This window comes from Taudactylus pleione, unplaced genomic scaffold (assembly GCF_031769625.1).
Source record: "Taudactylus pleione unplaced genomic scaffold, aTauple2 ptg000012l, whole genome shotgun sequence".
NCBI classification, from domain to species: Eukaryota; Metazoa; Chordata; class Amphibia; order Anura; family Myobatrachidae; genus Taudactylus; species Taudactylus pleione.
The window spans coordinates 1173667-1196307 of record NW_028284415.1 but is presented as its reverse complement, the minus strand read 5'-3'; the positions used below and the strand labels follow the sequence as shown (position 1 = coordinate 1196307).

At 44.6% G+C, this 22641-nt stretch overlaps 1 protein-coding gene across 8 annotated transcripts in view; it reads right to left on the bottom strand.

Moving 5' to 3' along the window:
- The window catches only part of HELZ (helicase with zinc finger), a 173908-nt gene that overhangs the window by 68460 nt on the left and 82807 nt on the right, over window positions 1–22641 (bottom strand). For all 8 annotated transcript variants that reach the window (XM_088468535.1, XM_088468537.1, XM_088468538.1 and 5 more), the window contains 3 exons: window positions 14955–15222; window positions 7993–8326; window positions 5967–6097 (listed from right to left, as the gene is read on the bottom strand). In XM_088468535.1, the coding sequence (XP_088324661.1) occupies window positions 5967–6097; window positions 7993–8326; window positions 14955–15222 (733 nt within the window). The remainder of the gene's footprint in view (window positions 1–5966; window positions 6098–7992; window positions 8327–14954; window positions 15223–22641) is intronic.

Below are 22641 nucleotides of genomic sequence, written 5' to 3'. Positions count from 1 at the left end.
GTGATTGGTTGCTATGGCCAACATCTCCAGTTCTAAAAACAAACACTTTAGTAAATATACCTCCATGTGATCGGTATTTCAAGATGACAAGTTCATAAATAGAAGTCATTAAAACACTTGTATAGCCTCACCGTTCAAGGACATCTCTAAGGGGACAGGACTATGCAACATAGAAAGTTTTAAAGGTAATGGAAATGCTTTTCCATCAAATTACTTTTTCTATACAAGTGGAATTTCTAAGTGAACTAAAATTTTTATGAAAGCTAAATGAATACATATTTAATCAAATTTATATTGTGCTAGTTTTTCTGGTTCACTCCTCTTTATCAATAAGTAAAAACCTACTAAATAAATATTCGGCAATTTATATCTTAATAGAAATTCAACAGAACAATTTAAGTTATGCCATTTTATAAAACACGGCATTTTCAAGCGAAATATTCAGAGCAATATTTTTAGCACCATTGTATTATCTGCCTCCTGTTTCCTTTCTATGTAATTGCACAATTTATTGCGAAATTAGTGTCAAAATAACACTTTCACACAATTGTCCTGACTGCAGAGAGTGTGGATGATGTGAAGCTCAGTGTCCTTTGTCTGCGCTGGAACATGACTCACAGCAGAAGAGAGCTATCAACAGTCATTGTTATGTTAGAGGATTTATCCTGCCAAAGATGTTTCAGACAGAAATAAAAAGTCAATCAAGGATCTTTAAACCAAACTGCTGTTCCCCGCTTTCCCATCCAAGACTATTTCTGGGACCATTTATGTGACCAAATGTCAAACTAGCTATTTTATCAATTTGGAGACAGAAGATTATACATGACAATTGCGCAGGACTGAAAGGCAAAATCTATCAAGATACATGTATGGAACCATCCAAGTTATATCTAAACTCTTTGCACCATGGGCCTGATTCAGACCCACTCGCGAGCGGCTGTCCGCTCGCAAGTGGGTCGATGTTATGCACTGAGCATGCGCACGACGGAGGGAGCGCCGTCGTGCGCATGCGCCAGACGCGACGAGCGAAGGAAAGTCCTTCGTTCGTTGTGTCCGATCAAAGGGGGCGTGCTGTCAATGTTGATTGACAGCACGCCCCCTTTGGTGGGCGTGCCGGGGGCGTGCCTCCCTGACGGGGGCGTTCCCACGGGAACGCCTCCCGTCAGAAGCCGGCCCACTGACATCACTAGTGATGTCAGTGGGAGTGATTTTGGCTCTGATAGAGCCAAAATCACTCCGGAGCTTGCGGTTGAAAACCTCAACCGCAGGCTCCGGCTCGCAATTTCGATGGTCGCGATGGTCTCGACCATCGCGGCCATCACAAAGCACGCTCGTATAGCCTGTGGGTGGTGACCCACAGCTATACGAGCGTCCAGGAGGACGCTCCATGAAAATGGAGCCCGGCCCTCATTCAGAGCGTGCGCTCTGCTCAGAGCGTGCGCTCTGCTCAGAGCGTATGGCTCTGAATGAGGGCCCATGTCCTTCAATCTTTGCCACAAACACCTCATATTGCAAAACTTCAACTTGCTAAAAACAGGATTTTGGTACTTACCGTTACGACAGACAACACTGCAACAGAAATGAAGCAAAACAATTAACTCGTAAGAAGCACTGGGTGGGCGTCCAGTGTTCCCTGTGTATTATCTGAGAAATGGATTTAACGGTAAGTACCAAAATCCTGTTGTTTTCTCCTTCATCCACTAGGAGACACTGGAGCTTCTGACAGTGGGGACGTCCCACAGCTTCCCACCTGGGTGGGGGGGGGGAGAGAGTGCTGAACAACCTGTAACACTTTGAGACCAAAACTCTAAGAAGAAGCCGCAAAAGTGTCAAACCTGTTGAAAACGCGCAAAACGTATTTAGCTGAGACCACGTAGCCGCTTTACAAAGCTGGGAAGCCGAAGTGCACCTCTACGTGCCGCCCAAGAAGTACCCACTGAGCACGTAGAATGTGCGGAGATGGATACAGGCGGAGATCGAGCAGAAGCAACATATGCCTGCCAAATGGTCAGACGAAGCCACCTGGCCAAAGTCTGTTTTGAAGCAGGCCAGCCATGCCGATTTTGCGTCGTAATGAACGAACAGAACCTCCGATTTGCCTAGTCTCTCAGTACGGGCCACATGGGCTCGAAGCGCCCGTACTACATCCAGGGAGTGCGAACCTCCAGAAGAATCCAACAAGGCCAGCTCCACAATCGGCTGCTTTATGTGAAAAGCCGAGACCACCTCAGGCAAAAAAGAATGTTGCTGAGTACGCAGTTTCGCTCGATCTTCATGAAAAATTAAGGGGAACGACAGGACAAAGCTCCAAGTTCCAACACTCGCCTAGCCGAAGCTAGGGCCAACAAAAAGACCACCTTCCAAGTTAAATATTTCAAACCCACGTCCTCCAAAGGCTCAAATGATGCCGACTAAAGGAAGGATAAGTCAAGGTGCAGGTCCCATGGAGCCTTGGTTGGCACAAAAGGGGGCTGTACCCTAAGCACCCCTTGAAAAAAAAGGTCTGAACCTCTGGAATCAGAGCTAGATGACGCTGAAAAAAAATTTAAAGAGCAGTAATCTGCACTCAGAGATCCTAAACGAACACCCGAATCAAGCCCTTTTTGAAAAAAAGAGAAAAAGATCTGGCAAAAGACGAAGTGAAAGATCCATGTCCTTCACACCAGGAGAAATATTCCTTCCAAATACGATGATAATGAGCTGATGTTACTGGTTTCCTAGCTCAGAGCATAGTAGGAATGACCGCCCTTGGAATGTCATATCTTCTTAGGATGGCGGTCTCAACAGTCACGCCGTCAAACGATGCAGACGTAAATCGGGGTACACAAATGTACCCTGCTGCAGAAGGTCTGACCGAAGCGGGAGAGGTCAAGGTTCGTCTGCCAGAAGAAGCAGGAGACCGGAGTACCAAGCTCGTCGAGGCCAATCAGGAGGCACTACGATGACTCGCGTTTGATCTGCTTGAGAACACGAGGAAGGAGTGGAAAAGGTGGAACAGGTACACAAAGCTGTACAGCCAAGGAATTAGCAAGGCATGCGCTCCCACCGCTGCTGGATCCCTGGTCCTGGAGCAGTAAAGTGGTAGCTGTCGATTTGTCCGGGAGGCCATGAGGTCTATCTGTGATCTCCCCAATGGTGAACTAGTTGAAGAAAGACCTCGGTATGGAGGGACCCATTCCCCGGGGTAGAGATCCTGATGACTGAGGTAGTCCGCTTTCCAGTTGTCGACTCCCAGAATGAAGATTGCGGAAATGGCCTCGACGTCTTTCTGCCCCACAGAAGAATGTTGCTGCCCTCTCTCATTGCTAGACAACTGCCGGGTTCCCCCTTCCCTATTTATGTATGCCACCGCGATGACGTTGTGGGATTGTAACCGAACAGGAATTCCCTGCAGAAGAGAAGCAGCCTGCAATAGTGCCATGTACACTGCCCGTAGTTCGAGAACGTTGATCGGTAAGAGGGATTCCTGCCACGACCAGCACCCCTGGAAGTGGTTGTCCAAGACCACAGTTCCTCATCTGTGAAGGCTGGCGTCCATAGTGACCAGGGTCTAATTCTAAACTCTGAAGCATCGACCAGATGGTCCGTTTCAAAATGGTTAAAAAGGGCTAGAGACAGCCCCGTGTGCACCAGGCTCTTCTCGAGCAGCAGCCCCAATGTAAGTTACAGAACCCTAGCACCACAGACTACGCCCCTCCCACCCACCAGGCCCACCAAACCGTCCAGACTCTACTCAGGTCAGCCACCCAGGAGAAGTGCCCCACTGTTGTAGGTGACGTCCAGACCACGGTGTGGGAAAAGAAAAAGTTAGAATCAGCATGCCTCTCCCAGGTGGTGAGCACAATGGTATGCTGCATTAATACATGGTTCAGAAAATGGGGTACTCCATATATGTATGTATCACAAAGGTTTACTAATGTTAGGTTAGTGTACCCCATGTTCTGAACTTTTACCTGGTCCTAAATAATGTGGAAAAAGATATATTGAAGTTAGCACTAACTTCTTATACATGCTGCTGGTTTTTTTAAGACGATTTTAGAATCAATGTATATTAGTGGCGGGAGACTGGTAGTCTTTATACTTATGTGGTGTTAACTGGTCCTAAATAAGACACAATAGAGTAACACATTTTACAACAAAACATAAAGCAGATACAAAGTGAACCTGTCACCACATTGTACACTGGCTTTTTAATTGCTATGGGCACATCAATTATCGGGACAAGGTCCCGATAATTCTATTTTCTTAGCGCCGTTTATTGCAGCAAACATTTATTAAGTATTGCGGGTATGTATGTATTCACATCCAAGGTCAGGGGCTTCGATAGGAGACAGTCTCCACAAAGTGTAAAGTGATTGCAAATGTGGATCACTTCACTTCTGGGTTCAGGACCCAGCCACAATACTGCGCATGCACGGTGATCAGACTGTACATTTGCGAGCAAACATTGTGTATAGGACCACAATGTATAATGCCATGTGATGATTGCATTAACTTCTGGGGCTAAGCTTCAGAAGTAAGTTCAGCATTGTGGCTGCTTTCGCAATTGAAAACTGGGGGCCGCAGCAAATATCTCTAATGGGATGCGGTCAATATCCCAACCGCGAAGATTGCCTTACATATGATCCACAGACCTCGCCATGTGTCATCAAACCTCCCCATATACCCCTAAAATGCCCCCCACGCTTCTTAAATGCATGTTTAACGTCTCCAAAATTCAACATGTAATATGACTTAGCTGTGCACAAAACCCATAATGAGCAAGCCGTTACGTACTAAGGGGAATATTTATAAGAAAAAAAAATAATTAGCGGGATATCCCCAACAACCACAAATATTAAATCATCATGGGACACAGAAACAGAGAAGTGCGATCACTGAGGCGATATAAGCTTGTCTAACATTTTTAACATGACTAAGGTGTGTCTATGCCAGAGGTGGGCAATAAGCGGGCCTCCAGCTGTAGTTTAACTACACATCTCAGCATGCCTTGCAACAGCTTTAGCATGTTCAATAAGCAAAACTTTGGCAGGGCATGCTGGGATGTGTAGTTCTACAACAGCTGGGGGGCCGCATATTGCCCTCCCTTAGTCTATGCATTTAAATGAATAGCTGTTTAAATAGATATGAGCTAATAAAGACTACTATTAACAAGATCCTTCTTATTGCAGTGAGATGCAAGCCCATGTTGTGTTCCTGTGGCCAACAGATTAAAACAGACACTTTAATCAATGCCCTTGTATGCCCTGCATTCTGGCCTATAACATGCAGTGAGAAAGGATTCAGCCAGAGTAACCAGCAAAGAGCGTTACAGCAGCTACACAAGGATGTACAGGCGGCTCTAGACAATGGTAAAGGACCCTGATGGTGGCTGTGATACCCAATAATGCACAACTGACACAACGGTGATGGTGTGCTCACTTTCAGAAGGTGTTTGGTTAAAGCATTGCGGATTAGAGTAAGCACATTCATTGCAAGATAGATGAATACAAAATAGAATTATTTCTATATACACATTCTGCTCTTTTGCTAGCAATAACTGGTGCAGTGTAAATGGGATCTCAGAGCTGCTGTGATCACAACCCTAGTTCGCTCACCTGTCTATGCAGGCTCTCCAAATCCTCTTAGAGCAAGAGCAGGAGTGTTATGTGAAGTGCAAAAATTTAATTTGTTTAGATTGTAATAGTATGCAATATCTGTGCTCTAACAAATAGCACAGCATTATGTAAAGTGTGGTTGCGATTTAATATGATAAATACACAGTAGAATCCTAAATAGTTATCAGCTAAAAGAAGCATAACCAGCAAAGTTATAGTGTTATTTTGTCAACTATACAGACAGCTGTCTAAACATATTAGGAGATTCTAGTCCATCTACAAAATACAAAAGTGTAATAGTGTTTGCTTGCCTAAAATCAAGTCGTACAAACACTGCAAGCACTGGAAATGTGGAATTAACAGACATACCTATTTGGGCTCCATGGTATAGGGGGTGTCAGGCTCAGATCCGGAAAGAGAATACCATTATCTCTTATCCGGTCCAAGGCATAGTGCATTTCACACAAAGGCAGTCTGTTCAGCTGGAATTGGAGTTCAACCTGATGAAAGAAAAACATAAAATCAGGAGCCCAGCAACCAACTTACCAACCCAACGTAGGAGACTGTGTGACACTGGAGATATACTGGTGTTCATGGACTATACACCCTGGAGTCACAGGCCTACAGGACTATAGATGCAATGAAGAGACGCTGCCCTACAGGGTCTATACACAGTAGAAAGTTGCTGGCCTTCAGGGACTATATTCAGTGGAGAGACACTGGCCTTATGGGACTATGCACACTGGAGAGACAATTGTCTATAGCAGTGGTGGGCAATAAGTGGTCCTCCAGCTGTTGAACTACAAATCCCAGCATGCATTGCAACATTTTTAGCATGGCCAAATAGAAAACTGTGGCAAGGCATGCTGGGATGTGTAGTTTTACAACATCTGTGGGGGCTGCTTATTGCCCACCCTTAGTCTATAGGGACTATACACACTGCAGAGACACTGGCCTACAAGAACCTCACACACTAGTTAGATGATGGCCCAAAGACACTATATAGTCTGGAGAGCTGCTGGCGTTCAGGGAATGTACACACTGGTACGTTGCTGGTGTTCAGGGAATAAACACACTGGAGAGATGCTGGCGATAAAGGGACTAGACACACTGCAGAGACTAGCCAACAGTAACACTGATGTTCAGAAAATTATATACCAACTGGAGAGATGCCAGATTTCAGGGACTATAAACAGTGGAAAGTTACTGGCCTTCAGGGACTATACACACTTGAGAGATGCAAGTGTATACACTAGCGAGACGCTGGCCTTCAGGGACTATACACACTATACGATTGCTAACCGTCAGGGAGTATAACACAGTTGCTGGCCTTAAGGGACTATACACACTGAAGAGCCGCTGGCCTACAGGGATTAAATACATTGAAGAGACACTAACCTTCAGGGATTATATACATTGAAGAGACGCTAGCCTTCAGGGACTAAATAACACTGGAGAGATGCTGGCCTACTGATACTATATACACTAAAAAGAGTTGCTAGCCTTCAGGGACTAATCACACTAGATAAATGCTGGCCTACAGGGACTTCACACACTAGTTAGGTGATGGCCCAAAAATACTATATACAGTAGAGAGTTGCTGGCGTTCAGGGAATGTACACACTAGAAATTTGCTGGTGTTCAGGGAATATACACACTGGAGAGATGCTGGCCTTCAGGGACTATACACACTGGAGAGATGCTGGCCTACAGGGACTATACACACTATACGATTGCAAACCTTCAGGGACCATAACACAGTTGCTGGCTTTAAGGGACTATACACACTGTAGAGTAGCTGGCCAACAGGGATTGTCTACTCTGAAGAGACGCTGGCCTCCAGGGACTATGTACACTGGAGAGAAGATAGCCTTCAGGGACTGTGCACACTGGTGAGCCTCTGGCCAACAGGGATTATATACACTGAAGAGATGCTAACCTTCAGGGATTATATACACTGCAGAGATACTGGCCTACAGGGACTATATAAACTGAAGAGACGCTGACCGACAGATACTATATAGTTGCTGGTGTTCATGGACTATACACTGAAGAAACGCTGGCCTTTAGGGACTGTACACACTAGAGAGATGCTGATGTTCAGGGACAGTACACAAAATATTTATTCACTATTCTGTACACACAATTTTAGCGACTTCCTGTGAACTGCATGTTCAAGCACAAAAATACAAACTTCAAGTTCTGAGTGAACCGTTTTGTAGGTCTGACTGTTTTCTGTGTAACAAATTCTTTTCAATGGCTGATTCCAACCAGGCTATGAAAAGTTAAGACATTGCAAACTTGTAAAGGATTAAATTGTTAAGGGTTATACACTATTTTGCCATTTGAACATTTTGGTTACTCATACATTAAAATAGCACACTGCAGCACTCACCTGCATCTCCCGGTCGGCTCGAAGCCGCAGCTCTTCACAGCAATCCCTGCATATTCTTAGGAAGATGTAGTCCTTTGTTTTCTCCTCAATAACAGCCTCAAACACTTTCTCTTTGCTTCCCTGACTCTGCACAGACTTCTCCTTCGAGACCGGTAATAAATATACCGCGTTGACTTTGGTCATCACTAACCTACCGGCCAAAGTGTCTTCAGAAAGTGTCTCTGTGAGCTTAAAACGACCAAATAGCTGTCCATTCTGGGCATACTTTGCCCCTCCGGAAACTCCAGTCAGCATGAAACTTGCCACCAGCTGCAACTGAACTTTGATGTTGAACCTGAGATATGAAGATGAAGGTGTTAGAAGAAAAACCTTAAAGGGGATATGTATTTATTGCCTGCTGTCAAAATTTATTTTTTATTTTTTTTATTTTATACTGTAGCACAGAGGTTTCCAAACACAGTATTCAAGGCTTCCCAACAGTTCAGGCTCAGGGGCCGTATAAGGCCTTCGGAATCATTTGGTCTGGCCCTCTGAGCTTTTATCTGCTAGCCTCATCTGGCTAGCAGGGTGCCTAGAATGGCACCCTGCAGCCAGAATCTATGCAGCAGTGCCGCCTGGAGCGTCCTTAGGATGCTTCAGACGGTCACAGTGCTGCCCTTACAGCTCCCCGGAGCATCCTCAGGATGTTCCTGGCATTGCTGTAATCACCGGCGATTATGGCCCTGCCCCGTGTGACGGCACACGGAGGGGGCGTGGTCTGCACCAGACCCGCGAATGTTATATGTATCAAAATGGCCCTCTGCAGAAAAAAGGCTCCCCACCTCTGTTTTAGAGCTATCCATGGTTGAACACTGGTGGTTAAATCAAACTGACTGAGGTACTAATTATGTCACCTGTGATCAACAATGGATCTCTCTAAATCCTGAACTGTTGGGGAGCCTTGAGGACCATGTTTGGGAACCTTTGCTATAGCAGTTGGCACATCTCTCAGTGATTATTTCAGTGATCATATAACTGGAAATACCAATTTGTTTTCGTTCATTACAGAGACTGGCTGTTTGGCATGTGGCTGCAGTACAGAAGATACGAGATACTTACAGCAATAAGAATTAAAGCCCAGGTGAACCTGCTGCACAGGTATGGAAGGCAGGCACACATGGATTAAACAGTAATAAATCAACAGAACTGTATGAATAAGTGCTTTTATTTTTGTACATTAGTGGGAAAAAAATATATATCTGAAGAACAAGGGGAGGGTAATGGGGAGATACTTCGCTCCATCTGCAACCAGTGGTCCCACAGGGAAAAAGATATGAATGAGGTGCAGCTCGATGTATTGTCCTTGTGGCCGTATTGAAGACTCTGAGGACTAGCGTTTATTTTGAAGCTTTCCCTTTGTAGGGACTTGTGGATCTGCTTGTTAGGATTACATGGGCTTTATTTTCCAAAGGTTTCATGTATTTAATATTTTAAGGTATTTCTAGATTCAATAATGTGTTTTATCCTTACTGAAAACTGTGACAATATTAATAAACTTGTGCTTGTTAAAGCAATATTTCTCAGATTCCGTGACAAGTCCAGGAAAACACCACAACTAAACCTTTCAATCCATACAAATCAAGATAGTCTTATATGTCTATTTTAATTAAATAATTGTGTATTAATACAGCCTGCTATTTAATATGTGCACTAAAACACCATCTGTTGTGGGCAGCAGAATCTATATGTACAGTGCCTAGGGAAATACTAGATTATACAAGCTCAAGATAAAGATTGTTTTGTGTGCTCTCAAGAGATCGAATATCAACGTTGCCCTCTAGTGGCAGAATCTTATTTTGTGTGAATAAAGATGTATTTATTATAGTTTATGTATAAAAAGGTGCAAAAAACATGAACCATTTCCTGACGACTGGAGCTGGGAAAGAGTGGCCTAAGTCCTAATGAATGAATGCTGAAGGAAGTTAAAAACTGGATGCGAAAGTGAAGGAGATGTCTCCCAGGCAGTGGACACAAGGAATTGGAGACCAGAGTAAAATAAATTATGAGCTTTAGCTAATGTTGAGTCACTCATGAGCAGATAGAGAAATAGATGGACATATGAGAGAAAGGAGAAGGGGGGGGGATAGGGAATGGTTGATTTGCGGTCATCAGCATAGAAACTGTACTGGAGACTAAAGAGCTGATTAGTTAAAAAAAAATTAAAGATTTGTAAAAAGAGAAGAGCAGAGGGAAGAGGACAGAGCCTTGTAAGAACCCAATAAGTAAAGGAAGAGGAGAATGGAGGTAGAATGGAGCAGCAGTTGGACAGGTAACCGGTGAACCAGAAAAGAAGTGTGTCACGAAGCCCAATGGAATGAAGTGCAGGTGAGAGGGTAGTCCTGAGTGTCAAAAATAACAGAGAAGTCCAGGAAGATTAGCAAAGATAAGTGACACTTGGCATGGAGAATATCATTGGTGACTTTAGAATGGACAGTTGCTGAGGAGTGAAGTGGATGAAGCCAGATTAAATTGGGAGGAGGGAGCAAGAGAAGAGTAGGCTTGTGGGTTAGTTACAGACAAGCCACTGGAGTAATGTGGAAGAGATTTGTATGAGAGAAACGAAACAGCAGTTAGAGAGGAATAGTTGAGAGTTTTTTTTGAGAATTGGTTAGAGTAGAGCATATCTAAGGAATTATCTGAAATTGCTAATGGAGAGGGAAAAGTTAAAAAAGGTAAGACGCAGGCAGGCACAACAAACGTTTTGGGGACAGCCCTTTCTCGTTTTACAATGACTGTCACCGTGTGCAAAGCGAGGTAATTCAAAAAGAGTTTGCAAAGTTTTGTATGGAAGTTTTCTGGCATGCATAAAGGCCTGAACTCAATCACATTAAACACCTATTGGATGAATTAGAACAAGCGCTGCGAGCTAGGTCTTCTCAACCACCATCAGTGCCCAAACCAACTAATGCTTTTGTGGATAAATAGATGCAAAGTCCCATAGCCATGTTCTAAAATTTAGTGGGAACTTTACCAAAAAAGGTGGAAGCTGTTAGAGAAGCAGAGGACAGGCACCTGAATATTAATACACATGGTTTTGAAATTAAATAATTAACAAGTATATATGGGTCGCACATTCTGTGTCCAAATACTTTTGGCCATGTGAGGTTGGAGCGAGAAGCAATATATGGAGCTGGGTGTAGAATGCTGGGGGGAAATAGCCTCTTGCATAGCCCTTGGGGCTGGTTCAAATAACCACGTATACGAATTAAAACAAAAATAAAAAATTTCATAATAAAACAAGTATGTGAAATTGTTCTCCTGTAATGTTATCTCAAAGAGCAGAATCTTCATGCATTGGTATCAAGTTTAGATCATATACAATGTATCACAGAGAGTAACAATTGCATCACATTGTAATGCCTCATACACACTAGATGATGTGTGTATGCGGTGATATCGTACTCGGCGAGCCCGGCGATGCTCAACAGCGACGGATGGCGGGGAGTTATTCAGCAGCATGGCATCGCTCACGAAAACCCCAGATTGGGCTGCATGTACAGCCGACTGGGGTTATCGTAAACGACCAGCGGGAGCGCTCATCGCAGCTCGTTTTTCGCATATACACTGGCTGATATTTGGAATGATATGTTCCAAAGTGTGTACGCAGCTTAATACTAAACTTGGTTTTATGTAAATAGAGAATAACCTACAGTGGTTATTTCTATATACCCTTATAGCGAATAGACTATGTGCCGGATTCAAGTATCTGCGAAAAGTGGCATTTGGAGAAAAGTTTTCTCCGATTTGCACTTTTCGTCTGTTTTCAGTGTATCTCCGTATTCAACTCCCTGGAGTTTTCGCCTACGCGAAAGGCAGAAGAAAACAAGTGCAAAATCCAGATTTCTTCTTCAGGATCCATAGGGATCCACAGATACACCATGGGGATATTATGGTTGGAGACCAGGCAACAAACAGTTAATGCTTCAGCTCCCAGGATGCCTCATGTCCTCCTCCATATATATACCCCGCCCTTAGCCATAGGACTTCAGTTGTTTGTTTGGTGGTGCAGGATCAAGATGCACCTTTGTAACGGGACTGCTCTGGCAGTCCTAAGCTTTTATTTTATGTTTAATTTTATTCCTTATGTTTGAGTCAGCAGTACTCAGCGTCTGTATTAAGACGCATGTACTGTGACTCCATCTGCCTCCGCCGGGCCGCAACACCAATAACTGGGCTAGTGATTTTGGTGGGTCGCGGCTGAGCTTGCTAGCATCAACTGGACTCGCTTACGGGGAATCATGAGCGTCAGTCCTTGCTTCTGGTGTCAGAGACTCACCAGAAGCCACTGCAGTCAAGGCCCGGGATTGTCCGCGTCCTCACTACACCACCAGGGCCTTATTGTCCGACGCCGGGGATCGGCAGCAGACGCTTCTGCTGCCGTGAGGCCAGAGTACCCGGCTGGTTAACGCAGTTAGGGTAGGTAGGCACTCCCCCTGCAGCTCCTCCCCCGATCCCAGACACAGTCCCTACGAAGAGTTTTGCGCGTCTGAGTTGCTCCGCTTACCCTCCATGTGTATATGAGATGCTCACGGTCCACGCTCAGTGCGCCCTTTAGCTGTTGGTCTCAGGAGGGTTTGGGTGAGTCTCCCTGTATATCTCTCCCTTGGTTAAGGTATATAGTGCTCTATATCCTACCATTCCTTTGTGTCTGTGTAATTGAATTAGAGTCGATTGTAATTTTATTACATATGCATTGTATGTGACAGTTTGCTAGCTGCTGTATTGACACTGTCTTTTATTTCTGTCTATCAATCACAACTATCACTATTTTTTCTCTCCATCCTCTTGGGGTGGAGGTCTTTCTCTGAGTACTTCACATTCGTTAAGATTTTGTGAAGGCTGTCACATAACACTGCAAGTATTGCCTTTATTTTAAACATGTCAAAAGATAAAAGGTATATAGGATGGGGAACCCTCTGTGCTGGTTTCATGTAAATCATGTATGGTTTATTTGTCCCTTCAGGACATTAAGGATGGTTTATGTGTTGTCTGTTATAAATAGCCACCTAACCAGTCCTAATGAAAAAAAGGACAATTTAAAAAAAAAAAAAAAAAAATTAACAATTCACCCCAAAAAAAGACAAGTTCATATTTGGGGCGAAAATGAAAAAAGTGTTGGAAACTGGAAAAGAAAAACAAAGTGGGGGGCCTGGTACTTTGGGGGGCTATATGGTTGGGACAGGTGTTTTGGGGATTGCATGAGGCTGCAGCAGGTGTATTTTTGAGGATTTTTTAAATCTTCATTTTAGAGACATCAAAATATACTAGTACCCATTTTCAGGTACTTATTTTACAGAAAAAGGATTGCTTTCTATATTTCCACACATATGCAAATATGCATATAACAGCCACTTGCAACAAAATAAGTTCACTAAATACCTTTACTAGGGCTACTTTTACTATTCTATATTGATTCCCATGGTCAATAATGCTTTTCATGGGGGTACAGACTGATTTACCTAAAAAGAGGACCTTTTCGCTAGTTTCGCTTTGTAAAACATTCGCCTATCCGTGTTTTCGTGTGTTTTGGAATTGAATAAGGCGATTAGCAGGGACGCGCATGGAGAAAACATCGCGGCAACACAGGCGAAAGAGGCTAATTCAATCCGCTATTCGCAGCTAACTGAATTCGGCCCTATGTGTCCAAAGGAATCTAACATTTAGGAGTGTGAGTAAAGAAAAGTGACCTACTGGCATTCTTTCTAATCTGTCTAGTGCAGTTTGGCACAGAGTTTAGTTAGATGGTGTAAGTATATTTATAAAGACAGAACATATGTGGCTCTGTCCCTACAATAAATGAGGATTTGACTTGGAAAAACTGGAAAGAGCCGAGAAGATATACAGTATGTCACAATACTATGTTTCTCTACAGCGTCTGGCAGAATTCTCTCATGTCAGGGCATTGATGTGCAGCATATCTATAACTATAAGTTTTCTGTGCTGTTAAGTAATAAAAAATATTATTGGGGGATAATGTAAAGAATTGATTAGCTAGTGAAATTGGAAATTCTGGGCAGTTCAGCACCAACAAGTCATACCTGGACATGTCCAAGCATCCACTGACATGTCCACCTGTAAAAGTTGCTAAACAGCATATCCATTACTGTACCTTCCATCTTAATCTAGAATATACAGAGTGATGTAGCATCTCATTCTCTGTCACAACAAGGCCCAGATTTATCAACAAACTATGACACTTGGGCCTTGGTTTATCAACAAGTGATATTCTTGTTATCACTTGTTACGAATCTTAAATTGTGCTCCAACCAATCAGCTCCTGTCATGTGTTTGAAAAATGACAGGAGCTGATTGGCTGCAGCACCTTTTAGGATTAGTAACAAGTAATAAGAATATCACTTGTAGATAAATCAAGGCCCAAGTGTCATAGCTGTTCACGATTTAGTATCATATGCTTGGACAGCAGGAGTATTGTTGCAGCCCAAACTCTACTACCATGCTCAGGAACATGTAAAGACACATGCATGCTTAATTTCCATCATCATATTCCTTGCCATGGCAAGTGTTATTACAGCACAATTTCTACAATCATGACCCTGTAAGGCTATATTTCCTAAACTGTGGGTTTTTAGAAGTGGAGATGTTACCCATAACAACCAATCAGATTATACATATCATTTATCTAGCACCTTCTAGAAGAGAACAGCTAGAATCTGAATGGTTGCTATGGGAAACAACTCCACTTCTAACAGCCCGCACTTTAATAAATATACCCCTAAGTTTCAAAGCCATACCCCAAGGCACACAGAGTGACATTGAAGCGCATGGTCCACCTTCATGACCTGGAATACACTAAACAACATAGCAGCTTAATCTCTACTAATATAACACAGAGCACACCAAGTGTAGCAACTTACAGTACAGAAGAACTGTAATCTGTGAGTAGAAGAGAGGATAACACTTACTTGCTGACTTCCTTATACTGTGCAATCTCTTCAATATATAGCAGATCGTGCAATCTTGACTGATAGTTAACCTTGGTCAGTGATTTGTCCAGGACAGACTGTGTAAACAGCTGGTCAGCAGAGAGGGGGATTTGGTATCGACTGAGGAGACTCCTCTCTAATTCAGTAGTTTCATTAGGCTCAAATTCTACAATCGTTTTTGACATGGAGTCCCAGCGTTTTGCCGTCGTTAGCAACTGCTGACGGGCGTGCATCAAGTATTCAAGATCTGTGCAGAAAGGAAACCATGTATAAGATTATCACCTACTACTTCATCACAGTCTCAGAGGCAAATTCAACTACATGTGTGCATTTCGGGCCACTGCTGTAGGCTGATTCTGCTTTTACCTCCAATAGGCTGCTAGCAGAAATAGGCTTTCAGAAGCAATGAGTGAAGCCCCCAGAAGCTGCCTGCAATTTTATATTTTCGGCAATGTTTTCACGTTTCACAACATGATCAGAAAACCTCCAAACTGTCCTGCTGGAAACCAGAGCGTGCCAAGACTTATGGGGGGAGATTCAATTTTGCGCAATGTTGGGTAAAGATGTGTGGATGTATAGCGATAGCTGATCATCAATGATTTTCCTGCGCATCTCTATGGGATGCTAGGTAAAATCAGTGAAGTCAATGATCGAATTGTGCCGTTGTGGAACACGCAGAACTGAATTGCCCTTAAAGTTCTGAACCATCTGGAGGGGATGTAGTTTAAATCCCGCTGTCGGGATGCCGGCGCTGGAATCCCGACACCAGTCAGAACCCCACTGCCGGCATCCCGACAGTAAGTAGTGGGGTTAGCTCTTGGGGGAGGGTTAGGGTTAGGCACTAAGGGGAGGCGGGAAGATAGGTTTAGGCTGTGAGGGGGAGGGCTAGGGTTAGGATACTTACAGACAGGTGTCTGTATACTAACCTTGTCGGAATGCCGGCGCCAGAATTCTGACTGCCAGGATCCTGAGCGCCGCATTCCTGTACCAACCCATTTGGAGAGCCTCAGATTGCTAATGGTGTATATGCCATATCAAGCTAAGATCATCTCGAACTAACACCGCCTCAGTACCCATTGCTGCACTACAAAGACAATATCATACCGTATATACTGGTGAAATGTTTTAAGACTTTATACATCTACCTGTACTTGTTCATACAGTGCTAGAGATCGCTTGTAGTCTGCAAACTATGTGACAAAAAGAAGGTGGTAATGAGTCATTTTATCTGGTCTGTCTCATCTAAACTGGACTCTCTCTCCTATTCTGTCTCACTTTGGAACTTGCAATAACTCAGCACTTGTTTTTTTATTCTTCTTAATCCAAATACACAAGTGCATAAAAATGATGTGGCGTTCGTGCTTTAATAAAAAAATATATAGATATATGAGCATTTAGACATTTCATATCTACTTTTTGAGGCATAATAATCATTATCATAATGCTAAAAATAAATACATGACAGATCTTTGTCTTCAAAATAATAGTAAAGAAAACAGCAATCTCTCAACTGTCCCAAGGTAACTTCAGGAAAAAGCACTACTATAAAATGGCATATAGTTTACACCACGCTGTCCCTAAATTATTAATGTTCTAGTATCTCTTTTGTATAGATTGAATTTCAATGCAATTGAGCTGATAAATTAACATAAAAAATAGATTAATGATTTTTTTATACCTGCATTCAATCTTTTTTGCTGAATCCATTAAGAACACTGGACCATTATAGAGCCTTCAATAGGACTTTGGCAGTTTAAATTACTACGAAGCTGTTCGTGCTCCTCCCGCTCCTATATCCCCCATCCTGTTCTCTAACAAACCCACAGAACTTCAAACCCTCCTGACTATGGAAATGGACAGTCTTCCGTGTGACAAACCTGATGTTCACTGATACCAGTCGTTCACAAGGAGCAGTTTGTGATGCCTTTAACACGAAATTCAAGTCACAAAAGGACAGAATGAATGAATCAACAAAAGGCGTGCACGCATGGGGTGTGCCCTTCAACCCATCTAGTGGCCCCAACCCCTCTGCACTGTGTGGAAGGCTGACTGCAACTTGGATAATATCCCGCTCCCAGTACTGGAAGACAGGATATACACACCTTGTTGCTCCCTCTGCACAGCTGCACCCACCTGCAGGTGCAGTGTTAGCGCAGGAGCAGCATGTCCCTACCTGGCCCACATCCGAAGCATGAGGAGGTAAAGTACAGGGACTGGCATTTTATCAACCCACTGCAGTTAGCAGACAACCCATCAAGATTGCTCCAGGTAATGGCCGCAACAGTAACGGTAAATTAAAAAAATACAAATACAAGCTGCAGAAAGGAAATATATGGGTATATATACACATATACTGGCAGTAATCTACCAATCAAACATTCTAGCATGGAATATTGGATCAATTCTGGTCAAGACTGTTCGGAACGGCTGGTGTTTTTGGATTATCAAATAACTTAACCATTTTAGTGAACATCAAACCTACAGAATGCTGCCATACACAGCGATTTGTGTGGCCAATTTCAGAAACAACATACATAAGATTAGATCTAATTTATAAAAAGTTGCAGAATTACTGAACATCTATGCCAGGTTCCAAAGTAAAAAGTTCTCCACAGCATACTTTGAACAGAAGTCAATAGAAAGGTGAAGCGTCACAATCTCATCCCATCATTTAGTTCGGTCTGATTAACTCGTCAGCCAGGAATGGGAAAAAGAATAATGAAACTCACTGAACTTCATCATCACCCTGAGGCGTCCATAAGAACAGAACTGAAATTATCCATAACTATGAACCTACTGTAACAACTTCGTGTGTTCAGCTGGCAGAATGCAGGGGACAGGAGGCATGAGCTACATGCTTAACACGCTAAACAATTAATTTCACCACAGTAATGTCCAGGGGCTGGAACGCAGCAAAAATCTCTGTATATTACTGTAAAGCTTTATTTATTTCTATGAATGATGACAGCAAAATTGCGAGTAACTACATGCTAATAAGCCCCAATTTACAGGAGATTGCCATTTACAAAGCAGCCCTTTAGGTCAATGTTTTACTCCACACCGTTTTCATAAAATGACGCAGACAAAGAATACCACCAAAATACAGCTCAAATCTCTGCTATTACTTCATAGCATGTATGAAGCATTTTGGGCTGAGCAGGGATTCTTATTTTGAGTTCTATGAAGATTTTGTTATGTCAGAGGTATAAGCTGCATGTTCATGCTGATGGTCATCTACCTTTATGTGATTAGGAGAGACTTTCAGCCACGCTCTGATGGGGCGAGACTTTTATATGATTGTTGTTTGGCAATGAGAGACACCTATTTCCACAATTTGCATTTCAGACACCTTAAAAATGAGAGATATGGTAAGAACTTACCTTTGTTATCTCTCTTTCTTCGAAGTCCATAGGGTTGACCTTGGGGTATATAGCTGGATCTGGATCCACGGGCACCACGCAGTTAAAGCTTTAGCTCCCAGGATGCACTGGGTCCATCCTCCTCTATACCCCACCCCCGAGCCACAGGCACCTCAGTTGGTAAGTAGCCAAGGCCGGAGGAGGAAAAACAGAGAGAAGGAAGACAAACACACAAGAACCATACTCACAGAAAGGGAGACGGAAAACCGGTGACCAGCAACACAGCCCATATGAAACCAGGTGCGTCAGGGCGGGCGCCCTGTGGACCTTGAAGAAAGAGAGATAACAAAGGTAACTTCTTACCATATCTAATTTTCTTCTTCAGGATCCATAGGGTTGACCTTGGGGATTTCCCAAAGCAGTCCAATTAAGGGCGGGGATGCTCCTGTGTTGAAAGGAGAATCTGGCGCCCAAAAGGAAGCATCCTGAGAGGCAAAGGTGTCAAAAGCATAGAACCTCAGAAAGATCTGGATGGAAGACCACGTGGCCGCCTTACACAGCTGAACAGCCGAGGCGCCACGGCTAGCTGCCCACGAGGGCACCACAGATCGAGTAGAATGAGCCTCAATAGAGGCTGGAACAGGCAAGCCCTCCTGTGTATAGGCCTCAAAAATAGCCAAACAAAGCAATCTAGCCAAAGTTTGTTTGTTGGCAGGCCAACCCCTCTTGCGAAATTTAAAGAGGACAAATAAGGAATCCGACTTCCGAATGGAACTAGTCCGGTCTGCATACATTTCGAGAGCCCAGACCACATCCAAGGAGGCCTCACCAGCCGAGAGGTCAGGTGACTGAAAGGCAGGCACAACAATTTCCTGATTAATGTGGAATTTAGAAACCACCTTAGGAAGAAAACCCGGACGAGTGCGAAGCACCGGCCTGTCCTGGGGAAATATCAGAAAGGGAGGACAACTGGAAAGCGCACCCAATTCTGACACCCTCCTGGCCGAAGCAATCACCAGGAGAAAAATAGTCTTAACAGTCAACCACTTGAGTTAAACCGACTCTAGTGGTTCGAATGGAAGACCCTGGAGGGAAGCACAACCGCCAAATCCCAAGGAGCCACTGGGGGAACAAAGGGAGGCTGAATCCTGAGAACACCCTGGAAAAAGGTGTGGACATCTGGTAGTGGAGCTATCCATCGCTGGAACCACACAGAGAGTGCAGACAAATGAACTTTCAAAAGAAGCTAGGCATAAGTCTAGGTCCAAACCAGACTGAAGGAACGACAATCCTAGAAACACGAAAAACTTCAGGATCGTAGTTTTTCACACCACTGAAAATAAGTATGCCACACTCTGTGGTAAATCCTGGCAGAGGCAGGTTTGCGGGCCTGCAGCATCGTGCTGACGACAGAGCTAGAAAAACCCCAGGACCTTAAGACGGATGTCTCAAGAGCCACACCGTCAAAGACAGACGACCCAGTTCCAAGTAAAGGCAGGGATCCTGAGACAACAGGTCCGGAGGTTGAGACAGAAGGAAGGGAGCATCGATGGAGAGACTCCGAAGATCTAAGTACCAAGGACGTCTGGGCCAAGCCAGAGCCGCCAGCAGAAGCGTGCAGCCATCCTGTTTGAATTTCCGAAGAACCCGAGGAAGCAGGGTTATCGGAGGTAATAGATACGCCAACTGGAAGGTCCATCTCACCCACAGAGCATCCACCAGGTTTGCGTCGTCATCTCTTGTTCTGGACCCGTACACTGGCAAATTGCGATTGTGATGGGATGCCATGAGGACCATCTCCAGCAGTCCCCACTTGTCCACGAGTAGTTGAAACACCTCTTGGTGAAGCGACCATTCCCCGTGATGCACGTCGTGACAGCTGAGTAAGTCCGCCTCCCAATTGAGGACTCCTGGAATGAACACTGCTGATATGGCTGGAAGGTGGCACTCCGCCCAAGACAGGTTGCGTGACACCTCTGTCATTGCTGCTCGACTGCGAGTGCCCCCTTGATGGTTAATATACGCCACCGTGGCGGCGTTGTCAGACTGAACCTGCACGGCCTTTACTTGAAGTGCGTAACCTGACAACTGGAAGGCCTTGTACACGGCCCGAAGTTCCAGAATGTTAATCGGGAGAATTGCTTCTTCTGCTGTCTAACGGCCCTGAAGTGAAAGTGGACCTGTCACATCACCCCAACCCTGGAGACTAACATCTGTTGTGAGAAGAACCCAGTCTGGGATCCAAAAGGAGCGACCCCTGGTGAGATGAGATGTCTGAAGCCACCAAGCCAAAGACAGGGGCACCTCTAGAGACAACACCAGCATCTGAGTCCTGATCCGTTGTGGTAACCCGTTCCATTTGGATAGAATCAGCACCTGCAGGGGCCTGGAATGGAACTGGGCATACTCCACCATGTTGAATGCTGACACCATGGACCCTAGAACCCTCATTGCTGAGTGAACAGATACCCGGCAACTCTTCAGGCAACTGCGCACCCGCAGTTGTAGGGAGGAAATCTTTTCTGGGGTCAGAAAGATCCTTTGCTGATGAGAATCCAGAATGGCTCCCAAATGAACAATCCTTTGTGATGGAACCAGGGAGGACTTTTTCCAATTAATCAGCCACCCGTACGCTTGCAGACAAGCAATCATCAGGTGTAGATGTTGTAGAAGTACCTCCAGGGAGCTTGCCAACAATAGGAGGTCGTCGAGAAGCCGTATACCCTGGCTCTGTAGATGGGCAGCCATGGCAAAATGGCAGAGCCTGAAACTGGAAGTGGTGTTCTCGTATAGCAAACCGCAGATACCGCTGGTGTGAAGGCACTATAGGAACATGGAGGTAGGCGTCCTGGATGTCCAGGGAGACCATGAATCCCCAGGCTCCATAGCCAGAATGATGGAACGCAAAGTTTCCATCATGAATTTGGGCACTCTGAGGAACTTGTTCAGCGACTTCAGATTGAGGATAGGCTAATGAGACCCATTGGGCTTCTGAACCAGAAACAGAGTAGTAACCCGTCCTGCGTTGAGAAAGTGGAACGGGAACAATGACTCCTGCTTTCAGCAAGGAGTCTATGGCTCCTTGAATCTGCAAGGCCTTGGTCTCGTCCAGAGGACGACTCGTGCAGAAGAACTGGTGGGGAGGTCTGTGACAAAAGGAGAGGGCATATCCGTGAGACCACCACTCGTAGCCAAGCATCCGTGGTGGTGTTGCACCAGCACTGGGAAAATTGAAGAAGTCTGCCTCCCACTCTGGGATCCCCCAGAGGGAGGCCCGTCCCAACAGGCAGAAGGTTTATCCTCCGGCTTGGAAGTAGGGCGTCTAGCACTCCAAGCCTTCTTATTTGGTTTAGGGGCGGCCTTGGTTGCCGACTGCCTCGGGGAGGACCGACCCTTGGACTTCCCTTGAGAACAAAAGGACCGAAAAGCAGAGGTCCTAGTCTTAGAAGGTGCAGCTGCCGATGGTAGAAAAGCTTATTTAGATTTTGCCAGGATATCTACAATTTTGTCCAGGTCTGGGCCAAACAATATCTCCCCATTGAAGGGAGAGCAGACACAGCTGCGGCCGAGACTCTGGAAGTCAGAAGACTGGCATCCAAAGCCGCTCTCTGAACCTCAGGAGCTTCGTCAGGAAAGGTATCTTCCAGCACATTGGTCCAGCTCTCAATGACTTTAGCCACCCAGGAGATAGCCATGTATGGATGGGCCACAGCCAGAGAGAAAATAGATTTGTTTCAAACAAGTCTCCACTTTCCTGTCCGTGGGGTCCTTTAGGGATGAAATGGAAGGTATAGGCAAGGTAGCTCTCTTGATTAAGCGAGTAACATGAGAATCCACCACATGCAGAATTTCCCACTTTTTGCAATGACCTGCAGGAAATGGATAACTAGAGCCTAAATGTTTCTGCGGCTGGAACCTCTTTCTAGGCGACTGTCAGGCCTCCACCATAAGATCAGTCCGCTGGTCAGAGAGAGGGAAAACTGCTGAAGTCGCTTTTGCCTGCTTGAAATTCAGGTATTTTTATTCAGGGGCCAGTGCGTCATCCTCTATATCAAGAATGGATCGCACCTCCCTTACCATTGCTGGCACATTAATAGAAGATTTAGCTTCTACTTCCCGGTCAGGGGAATCCGAGCCAGGGTCCTCAGGCAATTCCCCATCACCCGAGGACGCATCCGAGTCTGACAGTTGCGTAGATTGGGATGACATAACAGAGCATTTAGACGCCTTCTGAGGCTTGTCACTCCGTAGCATAGTTTCAAAGGCTGAAGATGAAACCGCCAAACTCTGGACTGAACTAAAGAACA